This window comes from Rhinatrema bivittatum, chromosome 3 (assembly GCF_901001135.1).
Source record: "Rhinatrema bivittatum chromosome 3, aRhiBiv1.1, whole genome shotgun sequence".
Classification (NCBI taxonomy): Eukaryota; Metazoa; Chordata; class Amphibia; order Gymnophiona; family Rhinatrematidae; genus Rhinatrema; species Rhinatrema bivittatum.
Genome location: NC_042617.1, coordinates 199457610 through 199485134, shown reverse-complemented (window position 1 = coordinate 199485134; position 27525 = coordinate 199457610). Strand labels below are relative to the sequence as shown.

The window sequence follows — 27525 nt, the reverse complement described above, 5'->3', positions numbered from 1 at the left end:
GCTGAATCTAAATTGAGAGGCGCTGCATCCCCGGGGAGCCCCCTTTGAAGGAGGCTCCCACTGGGGGTAGCGAGGTCCGGTGTCCTGGCGGTGGATCCGGATCCCAGTACTGACTGGGGAGGACCTTGAAGTGGTTCACCCAGGGCCTCCTCACACTGTAGACACAGAGCCGGGGCCTCTTCATGCTGTGCAGCTCTTATATGGCATGCTGGGAGGAGGACCTGAGCCTTGAGCTTCTTGTCCGGTGGCGCCATGGCTTGTGATCATAAGCCGAAGTTGTGCGTGTAGGTCAGATGCGCGCACGCTGCTGTGTGCACAGATTTAACTTATGCGCCCGGCTCAGTTGAGCATGTGGCTGTGCGCCTAGCACACTCACGCGTGTCGCTGTGTGCATGGCCCTTGTGCGCAAAAGTGATTTGTGCGCCCGGCTCGCCTCTGTGTGCATGGATCGGATTGGCGGACAGGTTGGGGATCAAGGCGACCACTGCAGAGGGTCTCCACGTGGGAGGACCCTTGTATCTGACTGGAGTCTAGCCCAGACAGGGCTGAACAACCTGGTAGCCCTGACGCCGGCTGGTGATCGGTGTGGCTATTCAAGCCTCGGAGACTTTTAGGAAGTTTTTTACCTTACCTTGTCTCGGCGCTTCCCGGTCTCTTTCCGGGTGGTCTTCGGCCGCGGGGGGGGGAAAGAGGGAAAATTACCTTCACCGCCGCGCTCGAAGTTGCACCTACTGCCTCTCAGGCACACCCATTGCCGGGGGCTAAGTCCAAGCCAGGAACCGGCCGCCGGACCAAGGCCTACCTCTGAGAGATCGCGGAAATCACCTCAGGAATTCTCAACTGGGGGAGGGACCCATAGGTATCACCACAGGAGAGCAGGGCTCGTCTGTAGAGGTAAGATTTCTTTGGTTAGAATACTCTAACGCTGTGCAAGTGTATATAGAGTCCTGCACTGCTATGGAGACTGAGGAATACTGAAGAGCAGAGCTTCCTGCAGGGTATATGTACTAGGGCTGACGTCAGATTGAAATCTGACTCGGTCTCCAACCGCTATCAGGAGCACACTATATCCATTGGTCCTGAGTCCATCTGCTACATGCTAGGAAACTAACTTTTTTTTTTTTTACTAATATAGTAAATAAATACTGAAAGACATCTATGAATGTAATCAAACACACCTAGCTGTTTGTCATATTAGACGAACTCAGTCCACTAGTATTTCAAAAATTGCAAGAAGAAACTTTTTTTTTTAAACTTTATTTACAATACTGCTATTCAATTAAAAAAAAAAATTTAATTTTAACAAAAAAAACACAAAAACACACACACACAAAACTGTGGCCTGGATCCTGCAGACTTCATGGTGTTGCAGAAGATGAAGAGTGTTGCGACCCAGGAGGATCCTGCTCTGAAGCAGAGGGCACTGGCATCTCCTTATGAGATGCCAGTGCCCTCTGCTCCTGAAAGGCATCCTCAAGGGCTGATAACCTCCTCTCGAAATTCTGCAACACTATGATGTCTACGTCATATTTGGCCCTGAGCTGCTGTACTTCCTCGAGGATCTGCTGCATCTTATCAAAGTATAATTGTCCTCCACAGGTAGGAGATTCTGGAGGAAGTAAGGCAGTGCTGGTGCTGGATATGGCACTGGTGGTGACACTGGCTGGCGCTGCTGCCTCTTCTTGCCCTGCAAGGAAAAAAATTTATTTTTTTTTTAACTTAAGACATAGAACAATACATATATGGCAAATAAGCAAATATTGGAATTAGTGTTAATATTCCATTAACAGTGTGTATATGTAATTAAACACACAATCATACAATACAGTTAGATTAGTAAACTTAGAGGGTTTTAGGAAAATGAGGAGTCCATAACAGGGAAGAGAGAGGGAGAACGGAGGGATATCTAGATAGTACATAATTTGAAGGATTGGAAGGAGAATATAAAAAAAAAAAACTATAAATAAAATAAATAAATGAGAAATAAAAAGGAGTCTCTCTACCTAGCTGGCATCAAGTTAGACAGAATATGATGGTACACTACAAATTTCCTCTCCTTCCATTCCTCAAAAGCAGAATAAAACCTCACTAAAGGTAGCTGTGCTGTTCGTAAATCTCACTGTGCAGCTTAACCTAGCCCCTAAACCCAAAATCACCACAAACCTCACCCCAAAATTACTCTAAGTGGTATCCAAAAAATATAGTTCTGTTTCTAAGAACTTCTACAGAGGCTCTCTCTTTCTCTCTGTGTAACGCACATTGCGGTAAAATACCTATGCGGGTGTTAAAGTATCACACATTGTGCTATCTTGGAAATTACCCTAACCATGCTCCTCCTATAGCAAGCGTTATTCGTGCAAAATATAACAAAATGGAGAAATTACTTACCTGATAATTTCCTTTTCCTTAGTGTAGACAGATGAACTCAGGACCAATGGGTATAGTGTACTCATGATAGCAGTTGGAGACGGATCAGATTTCAATCTGACGTCAGCCCCTAGTACATATACCCCTGCAGGAAGTGCAGCTCTTCAGTATTCTCCTCGAAAAGCATTGTGGATATATGTGTGACTAATTTGATTCACTTGAATAACTTTATAACTTGGTTAAACTTTTATAACTTGATCTGGTTGAATTGGTTATAGCTGGAGACCGCCAGTATACTCAACTGGAAAGCGTCGACACCCGGTAGGGTGGGTGTCCTAGATGAATGAAAATATGGCTTACCCTTTGAATCATTCGAAATTCCATGTGTAACGGCAGCCAAGGGTGGGATGCTGAGTCCATCTGTCTACACTAAGGAAAAGGAAATTATCAGGTAAGTAATTTCTCCATTTCCTAGCGTGTAGCAGATGGACTCAGGACCAATGGGATGTATAAAAGCTACTCCCAAACCGGATGGGAGGCTGCCCGTGACCCACTTAGTACTGCCCTTGCAAATGCCGTGTCCTCCCGAGCCTGGACATCCAGGCAGTAAAATCTGGAGAAGGTATGGATGGAGGACAATGTCACCGCCCTGCAAATCTTGGCGGGTGACAGCATTCTGGTTTCTGCCCAGGACACTGCCTGGGCTCTAGTAGAATGGGTCTTGACCTGTAAAGGCGGTGGCTTGCCTGCTTCTATGTAGGCTGCCTTGATTACTTCCTTGATCCAGCAGCTATGGTTGCCCACGAGGCCGCTTCCCCTTGTCTCTTCCCGCTGTGAAGGACGAATAGGTGGTCCGTTTTTCGTACGGGCTCCGATATTTCCAGATATCTGGATAGGAGTCTGCCGATGTTGAGGTGGCATAGGCTACAAGCCTCTTCTGAATTCTTCAACTCATCCGGCAATGGTAGCGAGATGGTTTGGTTAAGATGGGCTGAACAAACTGCCAGCAGGAATGCTGTCTTTAAGGTTAACAGGCGGAGGGACAGACCTCGGAGGGGCCTGAAGGAGGTTCCTGCTAGGAAATCCAAGACCATGTTGAGATTCCAAAGAGGTACCGGCCACTTTAGTGGTGGGTGGATGTGTTAGACTCCTTTCAGGAAGCGTGAAACGTCTGGGTGAGACGCTACGCTGTTGCCCTCGCTCTTGGAGCCGTAGCATGACAATGCGGCTACCTGTACCTTGATGGAGTTGAAGGATAGGCCCTTCTGTAGCCCGTTCTGCAGGAATTCCAGGATCACGGGAACTTTAATTGAGCGTGGTATGATGTTGTGGTCTTCGTACCAGGCTTCGAATACTCGCCAAATCCTTATGTACGTTAAAGATGTGGAGAACTTGCGTGCTCTGAGTAGTGTGTCGATTACAGCCCCTGAGTATCCGCTCTCTCAGGCGAGCCCTCTCAATGGCCAGGCCGTAAGAGATAATTGAGTTGGATCCGCATGGAGGATCGGGCCTTGTTGCAGCAGGTCTCTGTGTGGAGGTAGAGGCGGGGGGGGGGGGGGGGTCCCTGCTATTAGTCTTCTCATGTCTGCATACCACGGTCTTTTTGGCCAGTCCGGGGCCACTAGAAGTACTAGTCCCCTGTGTAACTGTATCTTGTGGATGATTGTGCTCAATAGGGGCCACGGCAGGAAGGCATATAATAGGGTCCCCTGTGGCCAGGTCTGTACCAGGGCATCGATCCCCTGGGACTGAGGTTCCCGCCTGCGACTGAAGTACCTGGGTACTTGGTCGTTGGACCGGTTTGCCAGAAAGTCCATGTCTAGTGTCCCCCACCGGTTCACTATCATTTGGAACGCTGCGGTCAAGAGCTTCCATTCTCCTGGGTCTAGACTTTCTCTGCTGAGGTACTCTGCCGTGATGTTGTCTTTCCCGGCAATGTGGATGGCTGAGATTTCCTGGAGGCTTACTTCCGCCCACGACATTAGAGGGTCGATTTCCAGAGACACTTGTTGGCTTCTGGTTCCCCCCTGATGGTTGATGTAGGCCACTGTCGTGGCGTTGTCCAACATTACTCTGACCGCTTTGTCTTGAAGTCTGTGAGCGAATCGCAGGCAGGCTAGTCTGACCGCCCACGCTTCTAGGCGGTTAATGTTCCATTCCGACTCTGTGTTCCACTGCCCTTGGGCGGTTAGCTCCTCGCAGTGTGCTCCCCATCCTCGTAGGCTGCCATCTGTGGTGAGCAGGGTCCAGGTTGGTGAGGATAGCCTTGCCCCCTGGTTCAGGTGGCTGCCCTGCAGCCACCATCGTAACTGGGTCCGGACCCTGCCCGGGAGCGAGAGACGAACAGCGTAGTTCTGAGACAGTGGGTTCCATCGCGATAGGAGTGAGCGCTGTAGGGGTCTCATGTGAGCTTGCGCCCATGGCACCACTTCCAGTGTGGATGCCATCAGACCGAGGACTTGTAGGTAATCCCTTGCTGCAGGGCGAGGTTCGCTCAGCAGGATTTGTAACCGGTTTCTCAGTTTTGATTTCCTTGTGGGAGTCAGGCTGACCTTGTCTTTTTTGGTGTCGAATCGGACTCCTAGATATTCTAGTGACTGTGTGGGCTGCAAACAACTTTTGTTTGTGTTGACCACCCATTTGAGACTCTCCAGTAGAGTTTGGACTGTTGGTTGCTTGTTGGCTTTCCTCTGGGGATTTCGCCCTGATCAGCCAATCGTCTAGGTAAGGGTGTACAAGGATTCCTTTCTTCCTCAGTGTTGCCGCCGCCACCACCACTATGATCTTGGTGAATGTCCAGGGCGCTCTGGCTAACCCGAAGGGTAGTGCCCGGAACTGGTAGTGACGGTCCAGGATTTTGAAGCATAAGAAGCGCTTATGCTCCTGATGAATTGGGATGTGAAGGTAGGCCTCCGAAAGATCCAGGGATGTGAGGAACTCGCCCTTATTACAGAGCGTAGGGTTTCCATGCGGAAGCGGGGAATCCTCAGGTGGCGGTCGACAGACTTGAGGTCCAGGATGGGCCTTAGCGTCCCCTCTTTCTTGGGGACGATAAAATAAATGGAATAATGCCCAGTATTTATTTCTTGTGGAGGCACTGGGGTTATGGCCTCGAGGGCCAGTAGTCTGGTCAGTGTAACTTCCACTGCCACCCTCTTGGAGAGGTCGTGGCAGGGGGATTCCACGAACTTGTCTGGAGGGGTGCGTAGGAAATCCAGGTAGTACCCCTCTCGAATGATGGCTAAGACCCACTTGTCCGCAGTTCTTGACCCATCTGTGGTAGAATAGGGCTAGTCTGCCCCCTATGGCTTCTTCCCTTGGACAGGACGGCTGAATCTCATTGTGGGGTGTGGCTGGGGCCTGGAACCGAGCTGGTTCCCCTCTTGTTGTGCTTGTTCCGAAAGGACTGGTTCCTGCCCGTAGGGCGGGGCGCTTGATAGTTGCTTCTGTATGGGTTGAAGAATTGTGAACCTCTACCCCTGGAGGCCTGGGAAAAGGGCCACTAGTTTCTCTTATTCCTGTCCTCCGGTAGGCACGGCAATGGGGACTCGCCCCATTTGTTGGCCAGTTTCTCTAGCTCACTGCCAAACAGAAGGGATCCTTTGAAGGGCATCCTTGTGAGATGCGTTTTGGAAGATGCATCGGCCGACCAGCTTCGGAGTCAGAGTTGTCTCCTGGCAGCCACAGCTGATGACACTTATCTGGCCGCTGTATGCGCCAGATCGGAGGCGGCATCCACAAGAAATGATACTGCTGGTTCCATGGCCTATCCAGGGGTGTTGCTCCTGGTCTGAGATAGGCAGGCATGTGTCACTACGGTGAGCAGGCCGCTATTTGTAGAGACACAGCGGCGATGTCAAAGGACTGTTTAAGGATGGATTCCAGACGTCGGTCCTGAGCATCTTTGAGCGCTGCTCCTCCCTCCACTGGGATAGTAGTGTGCTTCGAGACCACACAGACCATGGCATCCACTTTTGGGCATGACAGGTCTTTGGCCGCCGGGTCCAGGTGGTACATGGCTGCCATAGCTCGTCCCCCTTTGAATGTGGACTCTGGAGTACTCCATTCCAGATCAATTAGCTGCTGGATGGCTTGTAAGAGAGGGAAATGGCGAGAGGTCTGATGGAGTCCCTCTAGTAGGGGATTCGTCTTAGGCTCCCTCGAAGCACTTGCGCTCGGGATAGTGAGTTCCTTCAGGCTGTGGGTGACCAGGTCTGGAAGCTCGTCCTTGGTGAAGAAGCGTCTCATGGTTCGGTGAGGCTCTGTCCCCGGGGGGGGGGGGGGGGGGGAAGAGTTCCCCTTCTTCTAGGGGCTCTGCTTCCTCTTCAGAGTTGTCCTTGTCCCCATAGGTGGGGCTTCTGGGCGGTGGAAACATTTGTCTAGGCCTATCGTGGCCTGAGGGGTAAAGGTCTTCTGGTGGAGACTGTGGCTGTTTAGCCGGAGACTCAGTCTGCATGTGGACGAAGGTGTGTAGCCCTTTAAAGAATTTCACCCATGAGATAAATGCTGGGTCCAAGCTAAAGGGGCATTGAGTCCCTAGAGGTCCCCATCTGAGGGGGTGTCCTGCTGGAATTTGCTAGGTCCAGGGTACTCACTGAGGAGCTAGTACTCTGTCCTCGGTGGGACTGGCCCTGGCCTGGATCTCCCAGGACCTCCTCGCACGGGGCGCACAGGGCGATGGCCTCTTCGCTTTGTGCGGCTCTGAGATGGCATGCTGGGCAGAGGCCTTGAGCTCCGTTCCCAGTGGTGCCATGGCTATAGGCGCGTAAACCCTTATTTTTATGCGCTCCGGCGCATCTAAGATGTGCGTGCGGGTTGTGCGTGTAAATGTGCGTCTAAGTTGCAGATATGTGCTCAGCCTGATAGAAGCGCGAGGCGCGTATAACTTATGCGCGCGGCCCTTGTGCGTGTACTTTATGCGCACATGTAATTTTGTGCACCTAGTTGGCCTTGTGCGCCCGGATCAGGACGGCGGACAGAGCGGCGAATAGGGCAAATATGGCAACCACCTCGGAGGGTCTCCATGTGGGAGGACCCTTGAAACTAACCGGGGCCTGGCCCTGCTAGGGCAGATCAACCCAGCGGCACAGGTCCCAGCTGGCGACCTGTGCGACTCCTCGAACCTCGGAGACCGGAGTCTATGCTGAAGATTTCTACCTTACCTTGCCTTCGGCGCTTCCCGGTTTCGTCCCGGGCGGTCTCCGGCTGCGGGGGGAGAGGGCAAATACCTTCACCGCCGCGCTCAAGGGTGCACCCGCTGCCTCTCAGCCGCGCCTGAGATTGGGGGCTAGGTCCTCGCCGTGATTTGGCCGCCGGACCGAGGATCACCTCCGAGGGACCACGGAAATCACCTCGGGAAGGGACCCGAGGGTATCACCGCAGGAGAGCGGGGCTAGTCTTCAGGTAAGTTTTCTTCCGAATTTGGGTTTTCTCCATTGAATTTTGTTCTAACGCTATGAGAGCGTGCAGATAGTCCTTAACTGCTATGGAGACGGAAAATACTTAAGAGCTGCACTTCCTGCAGGGGTATATGTACTAGGGGCTGACGTCAGATTGAAATCTGATCCGTCTCCAACTGCTATCAGGCGTACACTATACCCATTGGTCCTGAGTCTATCTGCTGATAAAACAAGGAGGTAGGCGATCTAAAAAAGCCATGAGGGAAACACACACAATAGATGCCTAAGAATGTCCGTTGAAGAGCTTTATTAAGGAGACTTACAGGTCCAATGCACAATATGCCAGACTCAGGCCGAGTTTCGCCCCCCACATGGGGGCTGCCTCAGGGGCTACAATAAATAAATGTCAATTATTGACGATTGAATACAAAAAATTACATGACTCACACAAATAATAAAAACAAATAAATACTTAAAAGGTATCAATGGATATGTGACATCTATAAAACATTTAAAATGGAACATGGTCCTTAATCAGTGTAGAGCAGATATAACAATACCGATATAGCAATGTAAAAAATGCATGACTCACACAAATAATAAAACAAATAAATATTTAAAAGAAAACAAATTAATAAACGACATATATATACATATATAAACATTGAAATGGAATGGGTTCCTTAATCTGATATTTCAATATTGTAACCGATAACATGTAATAAAGGTATAGATGATTTTACCTTTATAAAATAGTCTTTACTGCGTATATGGATGATCTTATTACCATTGGATTTTCTTCTGAAAAAATATAACTGTATGAAAAATATTAACAGACTGTGAACTGTGTGTCAACGAACGACAAAATATGACTAGAAAAAGTGATAAAAATCAACAAAAGATTTATGTAACCAAATAAAAAAAATGAAAATTAGTGAAATCAAACAAAAAAAAAATGAATAAAAAATGCCTATGGATGACCATATGGGAAGTGCTAAATGATTCAAATGAATAGAGAATTACCTCCGTCAAAAACCAACTTTGTTTGATGTTGCAAGCAAGAGATGGCGTGTAAGAAAATATCTACGTAGGTATTAGGACAGTTGTATCAATTTTTTCTAGTCATATTTTGTCGTTCGTTGACACACAGTTCACAGTCTGTTAATATTTTTCATACAGTTATATTTTTTCAGAAGAAAATCCAATGGTAATAAGATCATCCATATACGCAGTAAAGACTATTTTATAAAGGTAAAATCATCTATACCTTTATTACATGTTATCGGTTACAATATTGAAATATCAGATTAAGGAACACATCCCATTTCAATGTTTATATATGTCGTTTATTAATTTGTTTTCTTTTAAATATTTGTTTTATTATTTGTGTGAGTCATGCATTTTTTACATTGCTATATCGGTACTGTTACATCTGTCCCATTGTTATATCTGCTCTACACTGATTAAGGACCATGTTCCATTTTAAATGTTTTATACGTGTCACATATCCATTGATACCTTTTAAGTATTTATTTGTTTTTATTATTTGTGTGAGTCATGTAATTTTTTGTATTGTTTCAGCAATAATTGACATTTATTTATTGTAGCCCCTGAGGCGGGCATGTTGTGCATTGGACCTGTAAGTCTCCTTAATAAAGCTCTTCAACGGACATTCTTAGGCATCTATTGTGTGTGTTTCCCCGAGTCTATCTGCTACACGCTAGGAAATGAAAAATCTAGGACTTAAGTTTACTGTACTACTTCTCGTAGTCACTACTCACACATCCATCACAGCCACTATAACTGGCTGAGCTCAGACACTGACAAAATGATTTTGTCTTTCAGTCTCAGACAGATATACTACTATATTACCTAAACCACTGGCTGAGGCTGTTGCTTCAGTCCTCCTCGGGTGGCAGCTAGGTCCAGGAAGCCCTGCCGCGTCCTTCCTACCACTGGTGTGAGGTTCTGTACAAGACAGTTCAAAATTGAGAGAATAACAGTTAAAAATTTTAATATGAGCTCATGTAAGAGTAACACTAAAGCCACAAGCATTCATTCAATGACTGACTGTTATAATAAACATATCAAAATTCCATTACAATTAAAACTTAGTACAGCAGCAACGCACATTTTAGAATACTACACAAATTATTCATTCAACAACCTACCAGGCAAGGGACAGGACAAGGTTCTGCGGATCTCCTCGAGCCAATTACCCTCATGAAGTCTTAAATGCGCACCTTAGAATTAGAGGGATAAAGGAAAAGGAATAACATTGATTAATTGCTGTTCACTTAAGAGTTACACAACTGTATTCCCTGCTATCGTTGCCTCCCTACCTCCTCCCTGTATGTTTATTTTGTTAAACGCTAAGTTATATATAAAGCCTGTTGATGTTCTACTGTAAACCGATCAGATGTTCCAAACGATGATCGGTATATAAAAACCACAAATAAACAAACAACAACATGCTCAAGATCTGCCTTGACCTGCTAGGTTATTATGCATGCAAAGACAAGTTAGTAATAAGTAGATATAAAATAGTATTTTTTTTAATCTTTCAATGTGGCATTCAAATTCCCACATACCACCATTTCACAAATATAACTATAGGAAATAATACCTCAGATAACTGTTTTTTTATAGTATAATATAGTACTACTTCTGTTCTTCTAAAATATTATTGTACTTATAACTTTATATCTCACCATATTACATAAGAACATAAGAAAATGCCATACTGGGTCAGACCAAGGGTCCATCAAGCCCAGCATCCCATTTCCAACAGTGGCCAATCCAGGCCATAAGAACCTGGCAAGTACCCAAAAACTAAGTCTATTCCATGTAACCATTGCTAATGGCAGTGGCTATTCTCTAAGTGAACTTAATAGCAGGTAATGGACTTCTCCTCCAAGAACTTATCCAATCCTTTTTTAAACACAGCTATACTAACTGCACTAACCACATTCTTTGGCAACAAATTCCAGAGTTTAATTGTGCGTTGAGTAAAAAAGAACTTTCTCCGATTAGTTTTAAATGTGCCCCATGCTAACTTCATGGAGTGCCCCCTAGTCTTTCTACTATCCGAAAGAGTAAATAACTGATTCACATCTACCCGTTCTAGACCTCTCATGATTTTAAACACCTCTATCATATCCCCCCTCAGTTGTCTCTTCTCCAAGCCGAAAAGTCCTAACCTCTTTAGTCTTTCCTCATAGGGGAGTTGTTCCATTCCCCTTATCATTTGGTAGCCCTTCTCTGTACCTTCTCCATCGCAATTATATCTTTTTTGAATTTTCAAATACAAAAATATAAATAATTAATATGTACAACATCATCATCTCTCACCTTTCTTTTTGAGATCTTCGATCTCACGAGGGTAAGAGGCCCGCCGGCAAAACTCCTCCTGAAGAGAGGCCCAGGCTGCAGACTCCCTTTCCAGGTTTAGCTTGCAACCTAGGGGGGTGTAGAGATTCCTCTCATCCAGGAGGATCAGCCGGGCCAGGATGTCCACATCTGCCTCTGTAAAGCGGGGCTTCCTGGACAAAGGAATCCTCTCCTGAGCTGCCACCTTCGAGGGTGGTGGGGACTCTCGCTCACGATCCATTCTACCATGATAAAATTTAAAAAAAACAAAAAGATGTAAAAAAGAATGTGGTTTAGGATAGCTGATTGTTAAGAAGGTTACACCTTAATGTAGGGGGCATCTCACCCACGACCCTCCCCCCCACACCATTCATTGGCTGTTATATGGGGGGAGAGGGTGACGGGCAATGGCACTTCCCCATCTGTGAAGGACAACTGTCTATCAGAAAGTCACACTTTCCCTGTACATACCCGGATTAGTCCAGACTCCTAGGTTTTGCTTCCCCTCCAGCATATGGAGACAGAAGTTTTTGACTGACCCTGCCCTATACCTCGAACTGCCACCTACAGTCCATCAGTATTTCTCTGTCTCCAGCAGATGGTGGAGGTACAAAATCCTATAGTCTGTGACAGATAGTCCATTTCAGGAAAAAAAACAACAAAGAAAACTTTTAATTATACAGATACAAGACAGAACAGAATTCTGAGCCTCCCCCCAGGTATTTGTGGCTGTCTGTAACTGGGGGTTAGGGACCCTGCTGGCCTACTCTGCTGACAGCATTCGGGGTGATACCAGGGAGCCTGGCTCATTCACCCCGAAGGGAACAGGACCCGGTGTGTTCCATTGGAGCCACATTTGGGGGGGGGGGGGGAAAAACACAAGTAAAAGCCGTTTTTTGCTCAGCTTTCCAGGCCTGATTCTCTGTTCCCTCCAATGCTGTGTTGCCGTCGTCACTTCCTTTTTTCTCTCCCCATAGCCTTGCCGGTCCCCTGGTAGCTCATCAGCTTTTTGATGCTGGGTGGTATGGCCTGCCGCGCTTGTGGAGACGTTCATATGACTTTCGTGCAATGTTCTATGCTCTTGCCTCCCGGGGGGTGGGGGGCACCTCAGGATTTGCCGGGGTTGGTAGTCAGGTAGTCTGAGGACATGCCGGGAGCCTCAGTCAGGCACAGCAGCCTTCTCCAGATCAGTTCCCACTCAGCAGCAGGCCGCCTCTGGAGGGAGGGGGGGGGGGGCAGGTTGATGGAGGAGGGCCCCAGAGGGGATTAGACTCCTCTTCATTTTCAACCAAATTTGTTTTGCTGCTTCACAAGGCTTTCAAAGCCAGGAAGCGTTCTGATGGAAGTTCTCTCCCGGTTGGTTCAGAAACTGGCCAAAGCATGGGTCCTAACTGCCAAGAGGACTAGGCTTCCTGAGGGCGAGGGGGGTCCTGAAGGCTATGCGGCTCCTGAGGACTGCGCCATCTTGACCTGTGGGGGGACTCCTCCTCTGACATTTTAAAGCCGGATGACCCGAGGGGCAAACCACCGCAGGGAGCAGACCCTGATCTGGGTGACCAGGACCACAGTCTACAGGTGGCAGGGTCTCTGCTGGTCCTCCTGTTCCGTAAGGACGAGCTGGGTCTGCTTATTCCCACAGTTGTGGAGGAATTGGGCATTGAGACCCCTCAGGAGGACTCTCGATGGGAGCTGTTGACCCAGTCATGGTGGGTCTCCGTGGTCCAACCCGGTTCTTCCCTTTTCATCTCTCCTTCACTGACCTGTTTCATGAGTGGGACATGCCAGATTTAGGTTTGAAGGTCAGTAGAGCGAAGGAGAAGCTGTACCCTCTCTGCCAGAAGTGCTGGACCTCCTCAGGATTCCCAGCCGTCACCAAGAAGACCACCATCCCAGTGATGGAAGCTATAGCACTGAAGGATCTCCAAGATCAGAAGCTGGAGGTACAGCTTAAGATATTTTAGGTGTCAGCGCTTGGGGTGCACGCTGCCATGTGTAGCAGTTTCACCCCGAGGGCAGGTCTTCGCTGGGTGCAGCAATTGCAGAGGGGCACGTCTCTGAGGAGGAAGCCATTCAAGTCTGGGCGGCTGGAGGCTTCTATGGCTTACAGTGCGGACGCACTCTACGATCTGCTATGAACTTCGGCCAGGTCTATGGTTTTGGCTGTCTCTGCCCACAGACTCCTCTGGCTGAGGAACTGGTCAACGGATGTTTCCTCTAAGGCTCAACTGGGTTCTTTGCCATTCAAGGGCAAACTACTCTTTGGGAAGGACTTAGAAGACAAGATTTAATCCCTTGGGGAGAACAAGGTCTATTGGCTGCTGGAGGATAGGCCCAAGGCGAGGGGCTCCTTCCCCCCATACTCACTTTTCCATGGGAATCTGAGGTTTCCGTGTTCTAGATCTTCCGGCTCCTCATCTAGGCAGAACTCTGGCAGGCAACAGTCCTGGACCCAGTCCTTTCAGGGCTGGCACCTTGGCAGAAATGGTACCTCCCAAAATAAGGAAACGGTTAAGTCCTCCCAATGAGGAGAGGCCAGTTCACTCCTCTGTTCTGGTAGTAGGAGACAGGTTGGCTCTGTTTTTCAAGGAGTGGACCAAATTAACTTTGGACTAGTGGATCCTCAATAATATAATATAAGACGCGGCTATGCTTTAGATTTTGCTCGGCTCCTTCAGGAGCGCTTTCTCGTTTCCCCGTGCTCATATAAGGTGAAGTGTCTAGCGGTGCGAGACATTGCAGTGCCTTCACAAGCTCGGAGCTATTGTGCCATTTCCTCCGGCGGAACAATGGAAAGGCCGCTATTCCATTTACTTCGTGGTGACCAAGAAAGAAGGCACGTTCCGGCCCATGCTCTATTTGAAGAGGGTCAACAGGTCTCTGTGTCCCTCGGTTCCAAATGGAGACCTTACAGTCTAATTGCTGTGACGCACAAAGGGGAATTCATTGCTTTGCTGGATCTGACAGAGGTGTACTTGCACATCGGAATCCGGGCCGACCATCATTTTCAGTTTTGCGCTCTGCCCTTTGGGCTCGCCCTAGGATCTTCACCAAAGTAAAGGTTGTCATGGCAGTGGGGCTCCGGAAGGAGGGACTCTTGGTTCATCCTTATCTGGATGACTGGCTGATTCGAGCGAAGTCAAAGTCCCTCTGTCGCTCTACGGTGCAGTGGGTTCTTCAACTCTTGAGGTCGTTAGGTTGGATAGTCAATCTGGCCAAGAACCACCTGGTTCCCTCCCAGTCCTTTGAGTTCTTGAGGGCCCTGTTCGACACACATTTAGGCAAGGTTTTACTCACAGAGTAGTGCATCATCAAGCTGCAGGGGCAAGTTCGTGCCTTGTTGGCCAAACATCTTCCCAGGGTTTGGGATTACTTGCAGGCTTGATGGCTTCCACCTTGGAGCTAGTCCCATAGGCCTTTGCTAATACGAGACCTCTTCAGTCAGCGTTTCTTTCCCATTGGAACCCAGTGTCCAAGCAATTTCAGCTTCTTTTACAGAATCTGCACATTCCAGCCTCTATTGGTGGCTCCTCTCTGACAATTTACACCGGGGTGTAGACTTTGAGATTCCCTTTTGGACAGTGGTCACCACCAATGCAGGTCTCTCCGGCTGGGGAGCGGTTTGTCAGGGAAGAGTGATGCAGGGCCAATGGACAATGAAGGAATCCTTGTGGTCAATCAATCTTTTGTAGGCCAGAGCAGCTCAATTGGCGCTACAGGGGAAAATCGGTCAGGGTCCTGTCCAACAATGCGACAGCAGGGGCCTATATCAATCACCAAGGGGGCACCAAGAGTTGGCCGGTGGCGATCAAGGCCCGGGAGTTTATCAGCTGGGTGGAACTGCACCTAGTCAGAATTGCAGCCTCTCACATTCGTCAGGGGTCGACAACATGCAAGCCGATTTACTCAGTCGTCACCGGCTCAATCCTGGGGAGCGGGAGCTCTCCAACAAAGCCTTCCACCTCATATGCGACAGGTGGACCAGACAGAGTATGGACTTTATGGTGACGTTTCGAAAGGCAAAAGCCCTGCGGTTCTTCAGTCAGTGCAGGGAGCCAGGAGCGGAGGCGGTGGATGCCCTAGTTCTCTCCTGGCCAAGGAACGTCCTGCTGTACGCGTTCTTGCCTTGGCCTTTAGTCGGCAAGGTGCTGCGGCGTGTAGAAGCTCATCCGGGAGAGATGATCCTGGTAGCGCCAGAATGGCCAAGGCGTCCTTAGTTTGCGGATCTAGTCAATCTAGCAGTGGACAGCCCCCTGAGGTTGTGTGCTCCCAAATCTTCTACGTCAGGGGCCGTTTGTTTGGAAGAGGCAGATCGCTTTTGTCTAGCAGCATGGCATTTGAGAGACAACGACTAAAGAGTAAAGGTTATTCGGATGCAGTGGTTGCTACTCTTTTGCAGTCTAGGAAAATATCTACCTCCCTGGCCTATGTCAGGGTGTGGGGAATCTTTGAGTCTTGGTGCATGGAGCACAAAGTGGAGTCTACATGGGCCTTGATGGCAGGTATCTTGGCCTTCTTATAAGCTGGCTTGGCTAAAGGTTTATCTTGTAGCTCTAAGGGTCCAGACAGTGGCGCTCTGTTGTTTCTGTGGTAAGATACGAGGTGTAGCCTTGGCTGCACATCTGGACATGGTGCGTTTTTTCTGGGGAGCAAAACATTTGCGTCCTCCGGTCCAGAATCCTTGTTCTTTGTGGAGCCTGACTTTGGTTCTCAAAGCTCTGTGTGGGGTGCCTTTTGAGCCTCTGAAGAGTGAGACGTTAAAAGATCTTATTTTAAAAGTGGTTTTTCCTCGTGGCTATTTCTTCAGCATGGCAAGTGTTGGAGTTTCAGACTTTGTCCTGCAGAGAGCCCTTAAGGATTACAGATACGGAAGTCTTTGAGGACAGTTCCCTCCTTTCTCCAAAAGGTGGTATTCTCCTTTCACTTGAATCAGTCGATTGAACTCCCTTTTCAGTCTTGGACCACTCTGATCCCCAGTCAAGGGACCTGAGGAAGTTAGATGTACGGCGGGTTCTGTTACGTTACTTGGAAGTTACAAATAGCTTCCACCTATCGGACCATCGTTTTGTGCCGTGGAGTGGCCCCAGAAGGGGGCATAAGGTGTCTAGGGCTACTATCGCCTGCTGGTTGAAAGAGGCTATTGGTTCAGCGAACTTGGTTCAAGGACGTCTGGTTCCGGTCGGTCTTTGGGCGCATTCTACCCGGTCGCAGGCGGCTTCGTGGGGCCGAGTGTCAGCAAGTTTTGCTACAGGAGATTTGTCGGGTGGCTACTTGGAAGTCTTTGCACATCTTTGCCAGGCATTATCAGTTGGCTGTCCAGGGCCCGGATTTGGGGGGGGGGGGGGGGGGGGGTTTTGGACAAAATGTGCTTCCAGCGGGACTCTCAATGTCCCACACCACGGTTAGGGAAGCTTTGGTATATATCTCAGGAATCTGGACTGATCCAGGTACGTACAGGGAAAGGAAAATTGATTCTGCTAATTTTCGTTCCTGTAGTACCACAGATCAGTCCAGAGTCCCACCCATTTCAAAGTTGGGGTAACAGTCAGCTTGTCCAGTACTTCTTAATTTTTTCTCTGCAGATTGGTTCTCAAGTTATAACCAGTTCTGCTCCCACTTGGGGTTCTGCTCATGAAGGAGTAAAATTGTTAATAGTTTGTGCGCTTTTTATTCACTATGCTTGGGTACAGTGTAATACTAATGGACTGTAGGTGGCACCTTGAGATATAGGGTAGGGTCAGTCAAAAACTTCTGTCTCCATCTACTGGAGGGGAGGAAAAACCCAGGACTCCTGACTGATCCATGGTACTATAGGAACAAAAAAAAATTAGTAGGTAAGAACCAATTTTCTTTTAATGCAGGGGGCTGGTCTCACCTGTCACGATGTTCCCCGCCCCCCACCATTCACCGGCTGGTATATGGGGGGGGGGGGGGGGGAGGGGAGGGGTGGCAGGCCAGGCATTTTCCCAGTTTTCTTAATTTCGGACTAGAAATTTGTAATTGTTGCAATGTCTGTACCTGTAGTTGAATGAGGGAGGAAAGTGGAATTTAAAATGTTGAGAAAACTGACCAGATTGCCAGTTTCTGTGTTAATCTTTTTTTTCACTAAAATAGCATAAAATAAAATGAAGTACTTTAGGGGAAATAAGTTTTAACACACAAACGTGCAACCTGGTGGTCACAGTTTTCTTACTATTACTATTTTAAACTCTGTTACATTAAAGACAGTAAAGTTCATATCTACATACTATAAATCTATAAGTACCATTTAGTACCAAGGGAGAGCCAGAGCCTCTACGCCATGTTCCCTCCAGCGGCTGAAGAACCGATTTGCCTTGGCATTGCGCAGAGTCGCCATGAGGTCGAGGTGAGGAGGACCCCACCTGTCTACTATCAGAGCCATGGCCGCGTCCGAGAGCTCCCACTCTCCCGGATCGAGAGACTGCCGGCTGAGGAAGTCGACGAACATATTCTTTGCCTGCTATGTGAGAGGCCGCAAGGCACTGTAGGTGACGCTCCACCCAAGAGAGGAGACGGCTGGCTTCCAAGGCTACCAGGGGACTGGCGATTGATGTAGGCCACTGTGGTGGAGTTGTCGGACAGGACTCTTACCGCGGATTGGGGAAGGAACTCCTGAAGAGCCAGGCGGACCGCCAAGGTTTCCAGTCAATTGATGTGCCAGCAATTGACTGCCTTTCTCAATCCACCCAGGGAACATGGTCGCAGACCATGTTCCCTGGGTGGATTGAGAAAGGCAGACCGCACCGCAGCCCAGGAGACTGGCGTCCATGGTCACTATCGTCCACTGTGGAGCTTGAAGAGGCATCCCTTGCAGAAGATGAGGAAGAGACAGCCACCACAGTAATTCGTCGGCAGTAGAATCCAAGAACGGAAGGACTACATGAAACTGCTCCGACACTGGCTGCCAACGGGATAGCAAAGCTTTCTGCAACGGACGCATATGAGCAAAAGCCCAGGGGACAAGGTCGATGGTGGAAGCCATGGATCCCAGGACTTGAAGATAATCCCAGGCTGTCGGAGAGGGTAACGCGATCAAATTCCGGACCTGATCAATCAGCTTGAGGGCGCGCGCCCGTGGTAAGAAGACCTTGCCTACTCGGGTGTCGAAGTGGGCTCCCAGGAATTCCAACTCCTGGGAGGGCTGAAGCTTGCTGTTGGAAAAGTTCACTATCCACCCAAAGGAGGCAAGGAGCTCCAAGACGCGATCCACCACCCGTTGGCAAGAGGTCTCCGACTTGGCCCTGATGAGCCAATCGTCCAGATAGGGGTGGACGAGAATCCCCTCCCGGCGCAGGGCCGCCGCTACCACTACCATGACCTTCGTAAAGGTGCGAGGAGCGGTCGCGAGGCCGAAGGGGAGAGCTCGAAACTGGAAGTCCTGGTTGAGGATGTGGAATCAGAGATACTTCTAGTAGTCGCGGTGGATGGGAATGTGGAAGTACGCTTCTGCGAGATCGAGAGAAGCAAGAAACTCTCGGGGGCGGACCGCCACAATGACCGCAAGCAGGGTTTCCATGCAGAAGTGGAGGATCTTGAGGGCCCGATTGACCCTCTTGAGGTCCAGAATGGGGCGGAAGGACCCGTCCTTTTTGGGCACGGTGAAGTAAATAGAATACTGGCCTGCGCCAATCTCCTTTTCCGGAACTGGGACCACCGCTCCCAGATCCAGGAGTTTGGAGAGAGTCTGGAACACAGCGTCCCTCTTGGCCTGTCCTCAAGGCGAGAAAAGAAAGAGATCCGGCAGGTCCCTGACGAGCTCAAAAGCGTACCCGTCTTTGATAATGTCGAGGACCCACTGATCCGATGTGATCTTGACCCATTCCTCGAAGAACAGGGAGAGGCGTCCGCCGAGGTGAGGAACCGAGGAATGGGTCAGCTGAACTTCATTGCGTGGCAGGTTTAGAGGTGGCACGCACGGGCTGGCCCTCACGAAAGGGCCGCCTGCCACGAAAGGACTGCGACCAGGACTGAGCACGAGAAGAACCCCTCGCGGAGCCGCCCCGCCCCCAAGAAGCGAAGCGACACTGGCCCCTGAAGCGAGAGCGGGAGGGCTCGAAGGACCGGGAAGACTTAGGGCGGTCCTCTGGAAGCTTATGGACCTTGTCGTCAGCCAAGGACTCCATAAGCTTCTTGAGATCCTCTCCAAAGAGCATCTTACCTTTGAAGGGCAGCGTGCCCAGCCGAGTCTTCGACGACTGATCAGCCGACCAATGGCGTAGCCAAAGGAGCCTCCGGGCAGCCACCGCCGAAACCATTGCCTTCGCCTGCACACGGACCAGGTCGTAGAGGGCGTCCGATACGTAGGCGGTTACGGCCTCCAGGCATTCAGCTTGCTCTGCCTCTGCTGGCGGAAGATCCCGGGCGCAGAGTAACTGTTGAACCCACTGAAGGCCTGCCCGCATCATGAGGCTGCTACAGCAAGACGCCCGGACCCCAAGGGCCAGAACGTCGAAGATGCGCTTCAAGTGAGCCTCCAACTTACGATCCTGTGGATCCTTCAGAGCCGTGAAACCTTCCACCGGAATCGTGGTGTGTTTGGCCACCGCAGAGACATAAGAATCCACCGAGGGATATCACAGCAGCTCCAAGCCCTCCTCCGGAAGGGGATAGAGCTTATCCATCGCATGCCCCACCCGGAGCGCACCCTCGGTGGCCTCCCATTCCCGCAGGATAAGGAGCTTGAGCATGGGGTGGAAGGGAAAGGCCGAGGCCGGAGCCCCCCCAGGACCGGGTTCATATCCTTAGGAAGCGAGGCCATGAGATTATCCACGGAAGGACTCTCCAGACCCAGCTCCTGCAGAACAAAGGGCAGGAGGGGCTCCAATTCCTCCTTATGAAATAGACGAAGGGCTCTGGGGTCATCCCCCTCTAGGGGGGGGGGGGGGCATCTGCCGAATCCGAGGAAGCGGCGGGGTCTGAGGACCCAGGAGACACCGGGGGGGGGGGGGGCACCCCCGGGACCACCCGCACTGGTCCCTGGGGCTCTGCAGCCGGTCAACGGCACTGAGCGAGGGATTTTTGGCGGAGGGGGAACGGGGGGCGCTTTCGTCCTGCTCATGCAAGCTAACTAAATAAGATTTGGACATTATAAAGATCATTATAAAGATAATTTGGACATTATAAATTGTTCCTTAACACAGGGAATCTTCCCTGAAGCCCTAAAAACTGCCTCTCTTAAACCACTACTAAAGAAGCCAGACTTGGATCCCAAGAACCCAAACAACTTCCGCCCAATCTCCAACCTGCCTTTTGTAGCAAAAATTCTGGAAAAACTGGTCAATTCACAACTCTCCACCTACCTCGAAGATCACCAAATACTACACCCCACACAATACGGATTTCGCAAGGATTTAAGCACTGAAACCCTACTCCTATCGCTAACAGACCACCTCATCATGGGCTTGGACAAAGGACAATCTTTCCTACTAATTCTACTGGACCTGTCGGCAGCGTTCGACACTGTCAACCATGCCACCCTCCTCAACCGCCTCTCGGACATAGGAATAACAGGCTCTGCTCACACATGGTTCAAAACATTCTTTTGTAACAGAGGTTACAAAGTTAAAATTAATAATAAAGAATCCCCCCACTACAATTCCTCACTAGGAGTTCCTCAAGGCTCCTCACTATCCCCAACACTATTCAACATATATCTTCTTCCTCTATGCCAACTGTTAACTAACCTGCAACTAAAACATTTCTTATACGCAGACGACGTTCAAATTCTGATACCCATCAAAGAATCTATCACAAAAACGCTCAAATTCTGGGAAAACTGCCTCCAAGAGATAAACGGACTCCTCGCAAACCTAAACCTGATTCTAAACTCGGCTAAAACGGAACTCCTCCTCATCACCCCAGACAACAGCAACCCCCCACAAATTGCTCCAATTAACACCATGGTTACACAAGCAAGAGACCTAGGGGTAGTAATAGACAAACACTTGAATCTAAAAACATGTATTAACAATACAACCAAGAACTGCTTCTACAAGCTGCAGGTAATCAAAAGAATGAAACCACTCCTACACTTTCATGACCAGAACAGTCCTACAATCCGTAATGTATCTTGCTAGGTCTCCCGTCCTCATCCATCAAACCACTTCAGATACTCCAGAATTCTAACTAATTCCAGAAGAAGAGACCACATCTCTCCCATTATAATAAATCTACACTGGCTACCAATACACTATAGAATCCTACACAAGTCCTTCACCATCATCCATAAATCAATCCACTCCCAAGCCCCTCTCAACCTCCATATCCCCCTCAGACTACACACACCATCCAGACCCATCAGAGAAGCCTACAAAGGTTTGCTGACTGTTCCCCCAACTAAATCTACACACCATATTGCACTGAGAGACCGGGCCTTTTCTACAGCGGGCCCCGCTCTTTGGAATACCTTACCACCGGATCTTAGACTTGAACCCTGCCTATTAACTTTCAGAAAAAGGCTTAAGACTTGGCTATTTAAACAAGCCTTTCCCGAGTCTAATAGCCAGGGAGAGATCCTACGGCAATACCCATTGAGAGACCTTACTGCACAATTGAGAGACCCTACTGCACAATGTAAATAATATCCATTAAGAGACATTACGGCATAATGTAAATAATCTACCTCTGTAAAGATTATATAATTCTTGTCTATTCCTGTCTCCTTCCTCCCCCAGTTTCAACAACCTTGTTATATTGTAACTTTTTTACTTCCTCAGCACTGGTTAAAAGAACAAAGTTATTGCACCCCTTGTTATTTGTAAACCGGCATGATATGATTGTATCATGAATGCCGGTATAGAAAAGCTTTAAATAAAATAAATAAATAAAATTTGTGCATGAGGACGAAATCTGCTGAAAAAGGGACCCTGGATTTGCAGGGGGGGGGGGGTCAGGACCCCCCTCCTAGGGACCCACGGGGGCCAAATCGGGGGTTAAATAAAAAAAATCCGGCCCCCCAGCCCCAGGGAGCACTGAAATTGGCCACGACGAAAAATCCAATATGGACGCCGTTCCCGGGCTCTGCCGACCCGGGAAAGGCCTGGCCATGCCGGGAGGAGTGGAGCCCCGGGCTATATTTGCTTGTCCTGCCGAGGAGGGACCTTCCCCACCCGGCAGGCAAGCAGTGCAGAGACCCTGCCGCGAAAAACGCGAAGAGGGCAGCCCACAAGAAAGGCAGGCTGCCTGCCGGGACATAGAGCCGCAGCTGAAGAAAAAAAGCAGAAAAAAAGGTTTGATTGACAGCCTGCACAGCAGGAGAGAGCAGGAGGGAAACCTGCTGCCTCCTGCTAGTCTGGCTGCCGGTTCAAGGCCTGCTCTGACCAGAAAAAATAAAAAATGCTGGTCAACTGCTGCAAATAAGTTAGAGGTAGGTGAGTACCTGCAACTTATTTAAAGTTTAAAACTTTTTTTTTTTTTTTTTTTTTACTGAGCGCAGCAGCGGGTTCAAAAACCCTCTCGGCAGCCAGAGGGGGGAACGAGACCCAGAGAGACTCGGTCCCCATACCTGGAAGCGTCCACGGACTCAGGCTATGCAGGGAATCCCCTCCTGCAAAAGGGGAAAAGCCCCCCTGAGCCGGGCAAGAGCTGGGAGACGGACCGTCTCCCACACAGAAAAGGAAAAAGCACTAAAAATAAAAGGGCAACTTCCCTTCTCTGTTTTGTTTTTTTTAAAACAAGCGAGAACCAAAAGAAATACTTGCTTGAGCCTAGCAAAAGACAGAAAGAAAAGGCTGACTAGCCTACAGCAGAGAACCGAAGGGGAGATGCTGCACCTGCTGGAGACAGACGAATACTGAAGGGTTAGATGATAGGCTCTGTCCTGATATAGGGCATCCTTCAAGTTTTAGTCTGTCTCCACCTGCTGGAAAGGAGGCTCAACCCACTGTCTGGACTGATCCGGGTACGTACAGGAAATTTTTTTTTTTAAAGTGAAGCAGTCAGGCGGCATTTTTGAAAGTGAGTCACGTGCTAAGACGTGAGTGTCAGCGAGGTCTTGGAATGGAGCTCTGGCGATGCAGGTGAATCGGGAGAGAGGAGAGAAAGAGAGAAATCACGTGATAGGGTGATGACATTACCACCTAGGGAGGCTGGACACCCTTGCACTGAATATGTTTGGTTGCTTTGTTTCTTTTATGTCTTTCTGGATTGTATTGTGTTTTTATATTGTTTTATGATTCTGGATTGTATTTATGATGTAAACCGCTAAGTTTTTTCTATGTGGTATAAAAGTTCTGTAAATAAATTGTACTCACACAGAGATTTTCCCCAGCCTCAGGAAATCTCAGTTTCGTAGTGGGAGATAGTCATCTCCAAACTCACATTCTGCCTTTTGGACTAGTGTCTGCTCCATGTCTTCACAAAATACCTGGCTGTGGTGGTGGCGGCACACTTGCTTGTATCCTTTTCTGGACGATTGGCTAGTCAAGACCAAATCTCAGGCAGAAGATAAGGAATCTATGTGCATGACCATCCGGGTATTGAAGTTACTAGGATTCATTGTCAACTACCCCAAGTCTCATCTCAGCCCAATACCTCAGTAGCAGGCCTATCCTGTAAAGTGCGGCCGCGTTTACCCTGCTCCTAAGCTGCTTTTTACTCACGTTCCGGCCGCGTTAGCCCTTCCTGCGATCCCGAATCCCCTTTAACCTACTCCTACCGCGTCCTAAATTCCCCGGGCAACCCCTTCCGACCACGGCATATATATTGCATGCAAACGAGCGAATTAGCTATTCCCTAGCATCCCGTAACCCGCGCCCCAACTATCGCTAGTTTTCCCTGCCGTTTTGTCGTGCGTTTAACCTGCAAACTTACCGCCTACCCTGACCCCTGCGGTAGAGGCAGGGGTAAGGGTAGATGGCAAGCTTTCCCCCAGCCCCCGCTCACCTGCCCCGGCCGCGATCATGGGTGCCGGTCTCCGTGGCAGTCCCAGTCCTCTCCCCTGCTCCCGAAGCCGAAAAAAACGTTGCAGCCCCCCTCCGACGTCCGGACTGGGGCTGCCACGGAGACTGCAACGGCAAAGCGACTTTTCGTTTTTTTTTTTTTTGCTTCGCCGCTGTCAGTGTCCCCCCTCCTCTCGGAGCAGGGCGCGAAAAGCAGCCTTGCTCCGGGAGGAGGGGGGGCACTGACAGCGGGGAAGCAACGGCGAAGACAGCGGCGAGCGACTTTTCGGGTTTTTTTTTCCTTCTCCGCTGAAGACGTGACGTCACGACGTCACGTCTTCAGCGGCCAATTGTACGCTTCCCCCGTGCAGGCGGCCATCTTTGTCTTCGTCGGGAGGAGCTACGATCGCATGGGTTCCTGATGATGGCTTCAGAAAAGTAAGTTGGCAGTAAGTAAGTTGGCAGGCGTCCAAAAGCGACTTACTTTTGGGATCTTGACAGATCCCAAAGGTAAGTCGCTTTTGGAAAAAAAAAAAATTGTCGCTTTTGAAAAAAAAACAAACCAAAATTGCTTTTTTTTGCTTCGCCGCTGTCTTCGCCCCCCCCTCCTCCCGGAGCAAGGCTGCTTTTCGCGCCCTGCTCCGAGAGGAGGGGGGACACTGACAGCGGCGAAGGAAAAAAAAAAACCGAAAAGTCGCTCGCCGTTGCTTCGCCGCTGTCTTCGCCGTTGCTTCCCCGCTGTCAGTGCCCCCCCTCCTCCCGGAGCAAGGCTGCTTTTCGCGCCCTGCTCCGAGAGGAGGGGGGACACTGACAGCGGCGAAGCAAAAAAACCAAAAGCTAGAAGTAAGTCGCTTCGCCGCTTCACTCTTCCCTCCTCCCGGAGCAGGGCGCAAAAAGCAGCCTTGCTCCGGGAGGAGGGAAGAGTGAAGCGGCGAAGCGACTTACTTCTTGCTTTTGGTTTTTTCGCTTCCTGGTATCTGTCATTTCAAATGACATTTGAAATGACAGATACCAGCGTGGCGTGAAGCCTTAGGCCCGCGCACCCAGGATACCGTATAGGCGCTCTATCCAGTAAAATGGGTTGCGCGGACCTAAGGCTTCACGGACACGGTTTACATTTACATATAATTAGTGTTCAGGATCGAGCGGTAGGTGAGCTGCACTGTGCGGGCGGTAACCGCGGGTGCCGTAGGCACTAACGCAGCTCTTCCTACCGCTCGGTACTGGATAGACCTGTAGGTGTGAAAGAGTAGTCTAGTGGTTAATAGAGCAGGCTGTGAACCAAGAAAACCAGAGTTCAAATCTCACTGCTGTGCCTTGTGACCTTGGGCAAGTCACTTCACTCTCCATTGCCTCAGGTACAAACAGGGGTAAATTTTAAGAGTTTCTTATGTTAAAAAGCCCATATACGTGGGTATCTGGTCTGAGCATGAGTGACTACACGTGTGTGGACAACCAAAAGCATGGGGGAAAAGGGGCATTCTGGGGCCAGGCCAACATTTATGAATGTATATCCATATTTTAAATACAGTGGCCATAGCAAGCTGTTAGCTACACATATTTACTTCTGCTCTTGATGGAGGTGTAAGTCTGAAAAATGTTGTTTTAGGCCTAAAACCACTGGCAAGGGTCTGAATAGACTGAAGAACCAGAGGGGGTAACAGTGAATGATGGCAGTTATAAACAAAAAATGGGTCATCCAGAGTGCCCAGCAAGTTTTCTTTAAAAAAAAATAATTATATATATATATCGTTTAAAGTTAGTAGCATCTGCCACTCCATGCAGGCTAACCCCAAGCAGAAATGTGAATTTTGGGTATAATAGTAAAGTTACCAATTATTTATTTCCATTTTCTTGCCAGCAGGGATCTTTCATTTTTGTCCCACGCCCTTTTGAATTCCATTACCATTATCATCTTCACCACCTATTTCGGGACGACATTCCATGCATCCACCACCCTCTCCATGAAGAAATATTTCCTCATATTGTTCTTGAGTCTTCCCCCTTGGAGTTTCATATTATGACCTCTAGTTTTGTAGCTTCCTTTCCATCAGAAAATATTTGATTTTTGCACATCAGACCTGTCTGCCCATAGTAATATAGTGCCAGGCTCGCGTGAAGCAGGCCGGGCTTGGCAGGAATGGGATTTCCAATCAGTTAGAATAGAGGTAATGGTTTGAATTCACACCACTGGGAAGCTAGGAACGGACTGGTTCCTGCTGGCTGGGGTAGTGGGTGAATTTTGGGGTTGGGCACAGCATCTGTGTACCCGAGTCTCTTCCTTTGCGGCTTTCCCATGGATTCTGAGGCGGCTGCGATGCCTTTGGAGGAGACTTGTGAGGGTAGCAGCGGTCGTCACTCGGCAGCGACAGCAGAGTCTCACAGCGGCGCTTGTTCTGGACACCCCCCCGCCCGCAGTGAGTGACTCGGCGCGCGGATTTAGTGGGTGTGGAGAAGCATCTACATAAAATGTTAAAAATCCCCTAACACAATGGTATTATTTAATTCTTGTCCAATCTCTATAACTGTTTCAATAACAGGAGCAAAGCTAGATTCTAGAGTGCCAGCAGGACAATCAAATGGACATAATCCCCAGTCTGTTGCTAATATAAAAGACTTCGTGTGGGGAGTCAATATCCAAAGGATACTCAGACATAAACAGCTTTTTTTTTTTTTTTTTTTTAAACAGATGAATAACAAACTGCCTCCCTTCCACAACTTTCTAGATTTGGAAAAATAAACATGCCTGTATTTTTCGCTCCAAAAGACGCACCTGAGCATAAGATGTACCTAGGATGGGGGGGGGGATTAAAAAAAATGTGCTAAACTGGCTCTGTTCGTCTTATGGGGCAATTTAGGGGAATACATACATTTTTTTTTTGTCCCCGTTTCGTTTTCGGGTCTGGGGAGGGCCATTTAGGTCCACTCCCCGGATCAGAAAACTTTTATCGTTCCCTTTCTGAGGGGGGGGAAAACCCAACCCTTTCAATTTAATTAACTACAACCCCCCCTCCCCAAGACTTACCTAAAGTCCCTGGTGGTCCAGCGGGGCTCCGGGAGAAATCTCCTGCACTTGGGCCGTCGGCTGCCTGCAATCAAAATGGCTACTATGTCAAGGGGCTACATTGGTCGGTCCCTGTCACATGGTAGGAGCTTGGAGTGGGCCGTCCATTGCTCCTACCATGTGACAGGGGCCGACCAATGGCACCGGTAGCCCCTGTGACATAGTAAGGGCAAATAGGCTATCGGCGCCATTTTGATTAATGGCAATGAACAGCCCAAGTGCAGGAGATCGCTCTCGGACCTCCAGGGACTTTTGGCAAGTCGTGGGGGGGTTGTAGTTAGGTTTTGTTTTTTTTTATATTCGCTCCATAAAACGCATAGACATTTTCCCCCCACTTTTGGGGGAAAAAAGTGCATTTTATGGAGTGAAAAATGCGGTAATTGCTAGGACAAAGCTGTGATAATAGCACAGTATCACAGTCTGTGAGCAA

At 49.1% G+C, this 27525-nt stretch overlaps 1 protein-coding gene across 2 annotated transcripts; it reads right to left on the bottom strand.

Moving 5' to 3' along the window:
• Positions 1 to 1241: 1241 nt before the first annotated feature.
• Positions 1242 to 27162, bottom strand: LOC115087213. Of its 2 annotated transcripts, XM_029594110.1 has the most exons (6): positions 27057 to 27162; positions 11118 to 11377; positions 9938 to 10009; positions 9639 to 9734; positions 1469 to 1687; positions 1242 to 1420 (listed from the first exon to the last, which is right to left on the bottom strand). In XM_029594110.1, exons 2-6 carry the CDS (start codon positions 11374 to 11376, stop codon positions 1359 to 1361), a joined length of 708 nt encoding a protein of 235 aa, XP_029449970.1. In that variant the 5' UTR covers position 11377; positions 27057 to 27162; the 3' UTR covers positions 1242 to 1358. The 2 variants fall into 2 exon arrangements, with proteins under 2 accessions (XP_029449970.1, XP_029449969.1); XM_029594109.1 differs by having other exon boundaries at positions 1242 to 1687.
• Positions 27163 to 27525: the final 363 nt, after the last annotated feature.